This window comes from Strongylocentrotus purpuratus, unplaced genomic scaffold (assembly GCF_000002235.5).
Source record: "Strongylocentrotus purpuratus isolate Spur 01 unplaced genomic scaffold, Spur_5.0 spur5_scaffold_11, whole genome shotgun sequence".
Taxonomy (NCBI): Eukaryota; Metazoa; Echinodermata; class Echinoidea; order Camarodonta; family Strongylocentrotidae; genus Strongylocentrotus; species Strongylocentrotus purpuratus.
In genome coordinates this window covers 21,413,081-21,425,068 of record NW_022145596.1, presented here as the reverse complement: position 1 = coordinate 21,425,068, position 11,988 = coordinate 21,413,081, and the positions used below count along the sequence as shown (strand labels likewise).

General features: G+C 38.0%; 1 protein-coding gene across 1 annotated transcript in view; it reads right to left on the bottom strand.

Moving 5' to 3' along the window:
• Nucleotides 1-2,439: 2,439 nt before the first annotated feature.
• LOC583344 (RNA-binding protein 26) overlaps nucleotides 2,440-11,988 on the bottom strand; it is a 28,688-nt gene continuing 19,139 nt past the window's right edge. The window contains exons 13-19 of the mRNA XM_030980887.1: nucleotides 10,569-10,850; nucleotides 8,813-8,965; nucleotides 7,837-7,941; nucleotides 7,158-7,376; nucleotides 6,708-6,794; nucleotides 5,885-6,010; nucleotides 2,440-5,158 (exon numbers count right to left, since the gene is read on the bottom strand). Of these exons, the coding sequence (XP_030836747.1) occupies nucleotides 5,063-5,158; nucleotides 5,885-6,010; nucleotides 6,708-6,794; nucleotides 7,158-7,376; nucleotides 7,837-7,941; nucleotides 8,813-8,965; nucleotides 10,569-10,850 (1,068 nt within the window). The 3' untranslated portion in view covers nucleotides 2,440-5,062. The remainder of the gene's footprint in view (nucleotides 5,159-5,884; nucleotides 6,011-6,707; nucleotides 6,795-7,157; nucleotides 7,377-7,836; nucleotides 7,942-8,812; nucleotides 8,966-10,568; nucleotides 10,851-11,988) is intronic.

Genomic DNA, 11,988 nt, shown 5'->3' with positions numbered 1-11,988 from the left:
AGGTACGTATGAAATTACACCGTTACTAGTTTCCCTAAATAAATGTTGATCATGAATATTCTTAAACTTAGCTAACAAAGTAAGGTAGGCTTACCTTTAATCCTTAACTTTCCTTTTCTAGGATGTCAGTAACATTCCCCACATCTTATAACGAGGAAAACCCCAATCCTGATTGGGTGATAAGCACATTCTCATAACGGAAGACTGAAAAGACATTTGATATAAGCTACAGAAGTATAATAATGGGAGCGAGCGATCTTTGGGGTAAATTGTTCTTAGTCGCTTGAAATTAGGGCAGGGTTTAGTCACGAGAGGAGAAGGGGACGCTTATCAGAAAAGAAAAGGAGCACATGTCTAAGATTAATAATCAGAGATGAGAATAGGGCACTTCTTACACCTTCAAAAAGAGGTACGCACCAGGGATGAAAAGGGGCATTTATGAGAATGGGAAATCGGCATTTGCCGACGAAAGGGGTCTCCATCAGATTTTGATAGGGGCATTTAAAAAGTTGTATTTATAAAAATTAAGGTACATTAAGGAAAAGGGGCACATGTCATTGTTAAAAGGGAAATTATCAGAGGTGAAAAGGGGCACTTATCGCACCTAAAAAGGGGGCAATAACCAGATATGGAAAGGGTCCCTTATGAGAATGAAAAAGGGGCACTTATAATAAAGGAAAATGTGCACTAGTTGACAGAAAAGGGGCACCGATCAGATTCTAATAGGGGCATTTATCGGAGGTGAAGGGGGCACTTATCAATGAAAGTGAAAAGGAGTAACTTCTCGTAACTGAAAAGTGTCATTTACCAGAGCAGAGATAAAAAGGAGCATTTATGAGAAGGGAAAGGGGCTCTTTTTTAATGGGGGCACTCATTAGAAAGGAAAAGGGGCACATGTCAAATAAAAAGAGACACCTCTCAAATTTGAATGGGGCAATTATCAGAGATGAAGGGGGCACTTATCAAAATTCAAAAGGGGCACTTACTAGAGATTAAAAAGGGCACTTACGAGAATGGAGTATGGACACTTACTGCAAAGGAAAACGGGACCTTATCAGAGGTTAAAAGGGGAGGGGCACTTCTTACAAAGATAAAGGGGCACTTTTCGGGAACTTGCATGCCGAAGACAAATTGGGAGGAATGGTAGTACATAGGACACGTTGAAACGTTCTTGTTGAAGACACATTGGGAGGGATGGTAGTACATAGGACAAGTTGAAACGTTCTTGTTGAAGACACATTGGCCCGAATTCACAAAGCAAGGTTTGAGCTCAGACCAAGGTTTGAGCTCAAACCTCCTTTTGTTTCGCCAAACCTCTTTTTGTTCTTTACAAACCAGGTTTGTAAAAAACGCGTAAAACGCGTCATATGACGTACGAAAACCAAGGTTTGTTGACAAACCTCCTTTGTGAATTCTGGCCATTGGGAGGGATGGTAGTACATAGAACAATTTGAAACGTTCTTGTTGAAGACACATTGGGAGGAATGGTAGTACATAGGACAATTTGAAACGTTCTTGTTGAAGACAAATTGGGAGGAACGGTAGTACATGGGACAAGTTGAAACGTTCCTGTTGAAGACACATTGGAAGGGATGGTAGTACATGGGACAAGTTGAAACGTTCTTGTTGAAGACACATTGGGAGGGATGGTAGTACATGGGACAAGTTGAAACGTTCTTGTTGAAGACACATTGGAAGGGATGGTAGTACATAGGACAAGTTGAAACGTTCTTGTTGAAGATTGTTGAAGACAAATTGGAAGGGATGGTAGTACGTAGGACAAGTTGAAACGTTCTTGTTGAAGATTGTTGAAGACAAATTGGAAGGGATGGTAGTACATAGGACAAGTTGAAACGCTCTTGTTGAAGATTGTTGAAGACAAATTGGAAGGGATGGTAGTACATAGGACAAGTTGAAACGCTCTTGTTGAAGATTGTTGAAGACAAATTGGGAGGGATGGTAGTACATAGGATATGATGAAACGTTCTTGTTGAAGATTGTTGAAGACAAATTGGGAGGGATGGTAGTACATAGGTTAAGTTGAATCCCTCTTGGCCGATGACCTCGGTAGAGACGTCACGTTGCTGAAGATGACAGTTTCATCCAAGGCCAGCACTCTCTCTGGTATCGCCATCATCCTCCAGCTCCAAGCGTTGTCATCACTTATCATCACCAGCTGGTTCGGTCATCAGTTAAGACAACACAAGCCAACACACATCAAGTAGCATAAAACTACTTGGAGAGAGTTAATCATTTGGTTCTTTCTTGGAGATTTTTTTTTTTTTTTTTTTTTTAAATTCCTCATAAGGAATTTTTCTTCTTCTTCTTTTGAGAACTCTGCACATATTTTCAATCTTTGATTTGTAACTGGCATTTAATCTCTTTTTTCTTCTCTTTTCTTTTTTAAAAATGTCCACCAAAATTATCATGCCAGTTTAATATATTTTCATATTTTTTCTTTTAATTTCAGAGAGTATTCTTTTCAGATTTTAAAGGTTTTCATAGACGTTCACAATCAAACGTTCCATCTTTTTTTAGCTTCTTCAATTGAAAACATAATCGTATATTTTCTTTTATGCTAGAGTTCTCTCAATCATATTCTTTTCAAACAAACTAATGTCATACATTTCAATAGATCTTACAAAAGTAGTACATGTACATAATAATAATAACATGCAATAGTCCATAAAAGTGCATGAGAAATGACTTGAGCCTAGATCCATGTGCCTTAATAATTTTGCATATAACATTTCCATTCATTTTTTTTATAGAACCAATCAAAAGCAGTATCATAAAAAGCGCATCCATAAAAAAGTGGCAGAATCATCCAATCTCAAGCCATTTCCCTATAAAGCGTCCATTATCAAATTCATAATCAATTATGAGAAAATGATAAATTCATAAGACAAGCATTACAAGTGGATTCAGGGATTGTGATAGTGTCTCAATGTTACCTTTCGTGTGAATTATACCATAAGCCAAAATAGCCTTGGGAAACAAATACTTTTTTTTGTTGTCCAATATTTTTACTCCATACAGAGTTGTCAAAAAGACTTCCCATCAAAAATCCATCTTGAAGTGCCTTAAAACAATAATCTACAATGCTCAAAAGTAATATACAAAAAACTATAATATCCTCCATCATATGGAGCAAACAGAAATAACAGAGAAAACAAACTGTTTCTTAAGCTTTTCAAAAATAACATTTCTTAAATTTTTTACACAAAATTAAGTTTTTAAAATAGGAGAGAGTGCACCGCAACATGACATTAATATCCTCATTATCTCACTGTAGCTTATGGATAGGTGTGAAACACTGCTTTTAACATATAACAGCTAAAATGACATCAAACTGCTATGCGTTATTCCAGATGTGTAGAAAGTGATCACTAAAGGCTTGTTCAGGTACGATGTGGCAAAACCACTATATTTTTTTTGTTGGTGATGTAAAGTGTGATACGTTTCACATCTCTGTATCTTATAACACAGAGATCATTAAATACAAGCAGGACCTTTGCTGCTCGCAGTTGCCATTAATTTACGCTTTAAAAAACGTAGCAGCTTTTTTTGCGGCGGTTTAACAAGCCATATCTGAACGAGCCTTTAGTCTCACAGACAAAAATGTTATATGTAGAATGTCTTCAAGGTTATCTGCTCATAATCTGTATCCTTTCCTTATACAAAATTGCAAGATTGTATATTGTCATGACAGACAAAATCAGCCACATAAGAAAGTGATGTGTGTAAAAATTCATCAAAGTGGTAAGAAAAATACAGCATAACTCACAGAAAGTATCAATCTTGAATCGGTTCTCTATAGCTTCAGCGACTGATGAGAAATATTACAAAAACATGTCTACAGTCTTGATTCTTGATGGGGAGGTATAGGAGGAAAATTCATTGTCATAGGTTTGAATGTGTATTGCACGAGGCATTGAAAGCCACACAATTTTGAGGATGTGACATCTTGAGGATCTGACCCCAATGCTGTGTTCATTGGGACACCATATAATTCAATATTTCCCTCACGTCTTAGAAAAGGCTGAATGTAACAAATTATTGCCTTTAAATGAGTTATGCTTTTACACTTTATAAAATTGACAATATACACTGCTTGTTATTTCAGAAAGGTGTAATCACTGTTTGAAATTTCTGAGGCATTGAAAAGTTTTCCAAGACATCAGTAAACGCAATGGATATTGGAATAAGAAAATCAAACACTTTGACTACAATTTAAGTTAGTTACCGATATTGATTTCTTAAACATGAAGACATTAAGAAACTCATGTTATGTTTCTGCTATCAGTATCAATGCGTGTATGACGGAAGTGAAAGTGAGATAAAAACTTTTAAAGTAAAATGTTGACATCAATATGTGAGAAAAAATAGTAAGACTATAGATTTCACTGGATCGAATATGGACAAACTGAACCTCAATGAAACACAAGGCTCAATAGAAAATATCACCTGCCTAGAGCCAGATGGATGTTAACTCATTTCTTTAACACAGACTGAATGCCTTTCTGGCTCTCCACTGAAGAAGTATCAAAGAGTCTTATAAACTTTGTATGAATGTACCCTTTTCTTGTCAGCTATGAAGTATACTTGTCTATATTTCATTTGTTATTGCAGCATCATTACAGAATATATAACCTATGGTGCCTTTGAACAGTTCATCTAATAACAAGGAAGAAGACTCTCTGAGACAAATTTGCATATAATTCATCTTCTGTTTTCCCATCGATCCAGATAAAGCTCATAGACTAGAGCAGTCAACCTACTTCTAAAAATAGGAGCCGTATTTTGGCATGATTAACATTTCAGAGCTGTCTATGTTCAAATATCTTGATTATTTTTTGGGGAAAGATTAGGAAATACCTCCAGGGTCTTCTTTCGAACAGATGACAAAAAGTGGAGCAAGGTATCTAGACCAAATTAGATCCAAGAAATTCAACAGCGTCTATGTGCCTTTTTCAAGCAAGGCATTGGCTTCATAATGTACAATGTTCAATATTTGCACTCTGAATTTGTATTGAAATTTTTTGTAGCGTCTTTCGCTTCGTCATCGCTTCCATGATCGTCCTTCCTCGTCGTCCTCTTCCTCCTCGTCATCGACCAGGAGCAGATCATCCTCCAGCTCCTCTTCCATCTCCTCCTCCTGTTGGTTGAGGGAAATAAGAATAAAGCATATAATCAAGAGGAAATCGTTTATAGAGGATTAAGATAATTGGTTTGATGGCAATGATATAATGGTGACCAATCACGATGGAACAGACTTCTCCAGGATGTCAATAATAATAATAATAATAATAATATTGGATATTTATATAGCACACAGATCCACCATGCATGGTACTCAAGGCCAATACTATCAACACTTTGTGTCAAGGATCTGGCGACAGGAGTGACAGCCCATCCTCACCAACGAACAGAATATTTTTCTAAATTCTGTTTGTTTCTATATTTATTCACCCTCAACTAGATAATTCAATTAATTATCAAGAAAATAATAAATTACTGCAAACACCAAACTTCTTTCAAAGTGAGAGAGTAACCAGCTTGCTGATTGTAGTTGCTCATAAGGAAGAAGAGGAAGAATCAAAGAATAATATGATGGGTATCTTAACATAACTTTGACATTCCAAACTTATCAATGTGAAAGGCATGTATCCCTGAAGGGCATACTGATTCAAATCAAGGTTTACGCCTAAACTAATTGGGTCATGCGAGTTGGGTAGGGTAGAGAGATGGACAGTTTGAAAGGGAGATAGAGAGAGAGAGGGAGATAGAGAGAGAGAGGGGGAAGAGAAACGTGAAGTGGAAAGGCAGATAAAGAGGAAAGGAGAGAGTGAGATGATGATGATGATGTGTTGTGTGCTTGTACCTCTTCATCTGCCAGTTCTTCTCCTACATCCATGGTGTCTTCCACCATCTCAGCTACAGGGTCTTGCTGCTTGTGCCAGGCTAGACTCAGAGAATCACCCTTGAACTGGTTACCTTTAGCTACAGCCTAATAGAAGGAAGAAGAAAACAACAAACTTTGTGGTAACCTTGCAATGTGTACAAGATTGGACATGTTTTCATGACCCCACCCCTTCCCAAGTTTTACAGTTCTCTTTAATCATAATAATAATATTCTGCTTTTATATAACGCCCAATACATCGATACAACGATGTGTCTAAGTGCTTTACAGATATATTACTACCCGGTCATTACGCGCACACTTACAAAGGCCAAGAGCATTTGTGACATTGTGTCAGCAAGTAAGTGGATAATTTATGGACTTTGTGCGAGGGTAAACTTGGTCTTGGGCTTTTTTTCCCTGTAACCATTCCCAAATTAACAGCTAAGATTCATGTTTTTTTCCGAATACTGACACGGGTGAAATTCTATAAAGGTAAACGTGTAAATAAAAAGATAAAGAGAGAAATATCTTCAGAATAATAGAATACAATAAAATTCAGAAAACAAGAAATATATATATATTTACTGAAGTGTATTTGTTTTTAATCTTCCTTCCAACATAAAAAACAAATATTTAATAATTTGCATGTACTGAATATCAAAACCAGTAGTATTCTGTACAAAATGTTGGTGATTGGAGCAACAAAATTCTCTGCAGTTGGTTCATCTATGACCAAGCTTGGGCCAAGCCATCAAGGGATTGAATTACTTTGGGGGAACCACCCATGCTACAAAGTCTTACCATCTCTGCTTCTTGTCGCGTCTTGAATTCCAGGACATAGGTTGCAGAATCTTCGTTGTATTCAACACTGTCAATTTCACCAAAATTCTGAAAGTAGTAATAAGTGCAACAAAAAATAGGTGGTTAGTCAATCCACTCTACATGAGAACAAACACATTAAAAAAATAACGAAGAAATTAAAGAAACAAATCTAAAAAAATAAAATAAAATAAAAATAAAGAGATGTTCACACACAATTTCTCCAAAAAATAGAAATGGAACAGAATAAGCATGTATTAATGGTGCTCGCGGAAGCATCTCCCTTAAACATATATGTATATGCTGTGAGATTTGCACAGAAATAACGCAACAACTCGCCTGGACTTGGTTTGACAATTAACAAACTTCCACCTGTACCTGCACAAAAGATGAGATAATTTTCAGAACAATACCCCGAACAACTTCACTCACAGTAAAATGGACCAGTACTTCATCCTTATCCCCAGGTGCAAAGCCTCCTACCACCAGGCCTCTCGGTCGCTTGTCCACCACCAGGTTTGTGTTGGAGCTCCGCCTCCTGGCTGCCATGAAGCCCCGCCCACGACCCCGTCCACGACCTCGGATCGACCTTGGGTGGCCACGCCCCCTGCTGCTGCCTACAGTGTTGTCCAACAGGCCTAGAGCTTGGGCCTGGATGGAAAAAATGTTTTAAAAAAAATCATGGTAAACTGATAAAGCTTTGCTCAAAGAAGACATTAACAAAAATTTATTTCACAATGATGGTAAGTCTGCATGGCCTGCGGTCCTGAAAAGCGCTATATAAGAACGACCTACATGTATTATTATTATTATTATCTCACACAAGATTTTCAAACGGTGAATAGGTTTCTATGACTATCAAATAGTATCAAGCAGTAACGTTTGCTTTACGTCCAATTAAATCATTGGAACAAACTATCACCTGGGCCCTGCTTCTTAAAATTGTGATCGATAACACGTCAAAATAACTGTTGTAAGCTACTTAAATCATGGCATTTGATCAATTTAGCCCTCAAAAATAAATCCTGCCTTGAAATGGTTAATTTAGACAGTGCCATCCATATCTTTGTCTTTGTTCTTGTGTGACAAAATCATCATCAAGAAGTCTTACCTCTCTCCTCAGCTCATCCACTCTCTTCCTTAGGTCAGAGGTGTCCCCTCCCTCAGACTGCTGATTATACAGGTCCAATTCGGTGTCTAATAGCTCCCTCTCAGCCTGGCAGGAGAGACAAAACAAACAATGCCAGGGCCCCGTATTACAAAGAGTTGATATCAATCGCAATTATGTACATAAGAGATAGGAGACTTCAAACTTGCAATTGATTGGAGGACTTGCGATTGATTTGGATGAATCGTTACTCTTTGTAAGACGGGACCCAGATGTATGGAAAAGGACGTGATAGGAACGCCATTAAAATCTATGCAACTTCCTCATCCGAGGTTTGCAGAAAAATGGAATTATAGCAGAGAGGGACTGAACAATATGTGCTGTAAAATAAAATTAATTGGAACTGAATCAACTGTAGTTGAAGTCTGGCAGCATAGTAACAGATTTTTGGTGTATGAATATAATTAGCATATCATTATTACTCATGAACAATATTGGTTTAAAAGAAAATGTACTATTCATTGCATCAGTGAACAACCCTGCTCAAGAATAAAATCATGTGATATATTTTTTTTAAATCCACTTCTCAGCACATGGCCAACAATTTGGGTGAATCCTAGGTAATTTCTCCCCCTCCACACTTTACTGACTACTGCAATGATTTCAGTGTACCCCTGTGCGATTGTATGACATTGATAATTCTACAAGAGTGTGGAACAGACCAAATAGCAAGAGCAATTTATATTTTGGGTGATAATAATGTTCATTAGGCTATTTCTTTAGAATCAAATGGGAGACAAAATGAACAGACACAGAGTTAAACGCAAAATTTTCAGATCTCTTTTCATTATCTATAATATTTCAATCCTGACCCACCTGTGCAAAAATGCAGGGCCGAGGGACATCTTAAACTTGCTTAGTTATGTTCCATGAGACTTGTGCCAAAAAGCAAAGAACCTTACACATCTCCTGGTCTCACCTGTTTCTTATCTTTAGTCTTTGGCTTGGCATCCGTGAGTTCCTTCTTGGTCTTCTCAATGTTCTCAGACAGCATCTTGATGGATTTCATGATTTCGGCTCTCTTCAAGGTCGTCATGGTGGACTTGCCTTGCTCTAACTTGGTTATGAGCATCTGATTAGATGAAGAATACAAAAGTGTAACAAGTTTAACATTTTAGCCCTCTTTGATATCATTGATGTGGCCTCGCTATTGACAATACATAGCTCTTTTGAAATGGACAATGAAATGGACTGAAAGTTTATATTCTTTGTTTTGAAAAATCAGCATAGAAATCATCTTACACAACTGCAAATTGACATGCAGGTAATGAAACAGAATAAAATCACGATTTACTATATGCACTTTATCATCTCATACTATTTCTGCAGTTTGACTGTTCTAAAGTTAACTCTTTTTAGATTTGAATTGACCTTTTGAACTTTGAGCACTGTGGCAGGCTTAATTTGAACCTGCTCATCCATTCATTGTAAATTGCATTCCTCCTTGTTTACAAATTCTGGCCTAAGAGATAACTCCCTTGTTGATTTCATCCTGTAATCTACACCTTGAAAAGCTTAAAATTTTCTCCGCACCTGACTCTTGTAAATTTCGTGCAAGTATTTCCTGTGTAATGTACAACCTGTCAAAGAAAATGTACTTGACAGGATACATGACCTACATCCCTCTCTCTCTCTCTCTCACTGACTAGAGTTCATTGACACACTACTAGAGTAAACCTGACCCTTCATTTCATTGCATATCGAGGGTTCAGTGACACAAAGACGTAACTCCATATCTTGCCAAAATAAGTATTTAATTTCAAAATGTTCAGAAAAATGTGGGCTTTTCAGGAAACACAAAGACTTAACCCCACCCAACACCCCATTGAAGTCAATGGCTAGTGAAACATAGACTTAACTCGTTAAGGCCCACATGCTCAGTGACACATCGACCACTTTTTCCCAAAATGGAGTTATGTCTTTGTGTCACTGAGTGACCCCTAGATGTTTTCAACAGTCCTGCCAAGGGTCATTTTGATTCTTTCGTCAAGACCAAATTTTGTATCATTTCTTTCCTGACTGGTATCGCACAAACCAATCTCTGGAAAAACATACATCTCACAACCATTGTTCATTCTGGATGTTGAATATTCATTGGATATGGTATGCTGTAAAGACAGCAGTGTATGCCATATTAGTCACAGGGCACATTATATACCTTTTATTTATCATTATTTGTTTGAATACTACTGCCAGTGACTGAGGTTGCCAGGGGGTGTAAGATAGGAAAAAAAAAAGGTACAATAGAAAGAAAGAAGGAACAATATAGGGGGGGGGGGGGATAACATTATTTCCCCCTCCCCTAAAAATCACCAGTAACATGCTCATCTGAAAATGCATCCTATGTCTTTCTTCCTTTTTAAGGAACCCCCCCCCCCCCCTGCGGGGTGTTTCACAAAGACTAAGATAGACTTTAAGTTGGACTTAACTATGGCAGGCCTTTCATGCCACCGTTTGCTCTCCACCATTTACTGACATTGACCTCTCAAGAGACTTACAAATCATGGTCACAAATCTACATTTTTTATTCATTATTGAAGGAAAAATTATTATCTAAAGATCATATTGGTGAGAGCAATCAGTGGCATGAACGGCCTGCCATGGTTAAGTCCAACTTGAAGTCAATCTTATTCTTTGTGAAACACCCCCCTGGAGGATTTCTTTTCTGCTCTCACCTTCTGTTGCTGGATGAATCCATTCATCAGCTCCTGCTTCTGCTTGAAGATCTCCGTCTGCTTCTTGGCGACCAGTTTCTTGGCCTCCTCCTGCTTCTTCCTCACCGCCTCCTGGGCGGCGGCCAGCTTCTTGGCCACGGTGGCCGAGGTGTGGGCCGCGGCCGCCTTCTTGGCATTGGCCAGGTTGTTCTGGACGGTGACCAGTCGCTGGTTGATGGCCACGGCCTTAGGATTCATGATGGTCTTGGTCAAGGTGGAGTTGCCGCCGGGTTGGATGACCACCTGGAAGGGAGAGATGGGAGATTGGTGTGGACTGGTTTGAGATGACATTGCTTTGGATTGGAATGTGGTCATGTGCGATTCTTTTACAGTTTCATCCAAAATTGAAAAAAAATATATCAATGGATGATATTGAGTTTACTAATTACAACTGAAGTGTTTATGAATTTGTTTTCACTATGTCAAAGGAAACTGAATTTTGAATGAAGGAAAAAATATTGCATGCGTTTACTTATTGTACATGTACCTTATACAATTCAATTACTGATTTACATATTTTGTACATAAATTTCAACTACTTCACCTACAAAATAATGTACCCTTGTTCTTGACAAGCAGCCTGTGTGGAATGCACAGACACAAGTTGATTTACAAGGGAGAGTGTCATTTATTCTAGCAGTGTATTGAACACAGTGGAACTCAGTATCAGTAGATCAGAGAACCACTTCTGTGTTTGCTGCCGGCTTGCTTTAGCGCTGTAAGCAGGTGAATTGTAATTTCACTTGAAGTTATATACTAAGACAAAGGTGTGATGGCTCAGTGACAGAGCAGTGGTCTTGTAACCGGGAGGTCCCGGGACCGAAACCAAATTGATGCGCTAGTGCCCTTTGTTAAGGAATTAATTCTCATTACCAAGTCCCTCGGAGACGACTTAAAGCCGTCGATCCCCTGGTTGCTTACTTACAAGCATACACATGCTTTCTCAGTAGTCAGGCCAAACAAACAAACAGAGAAACAATTATTCATAAAAGAGAAAAGAAAGTGATACAAAATAGAGAACTAGTACGGCAGAGAGGGGAAAGAGAAGTCAAAACAAAACAATGAGAAGGATGAATTGAGAGAAAATAAAAGAAAGCAGAGTCAAATCCTCCCACAGAAAGTTGGAAAAAATATGTTAAGATGATAGAGAAATTGAAGACTTATAAGGAAAGGTGATAAAGATATACACATTACTGGTGAAAAGAAAGGGGGAAAGGAAAGAACATGAAAAAAATATAATAAGACAGATGAAGGAGATGGTGAAATAAAGAAACAAAGAAAGCAAGAAGAGAGAGGCAAATAATTAAAATCGTGAGACAGAGAATGAGGAGTGAGAGAGAGAGAGAGAGAGAGAGAGAGAGAGAGAAGAAGGGAGGGAAAC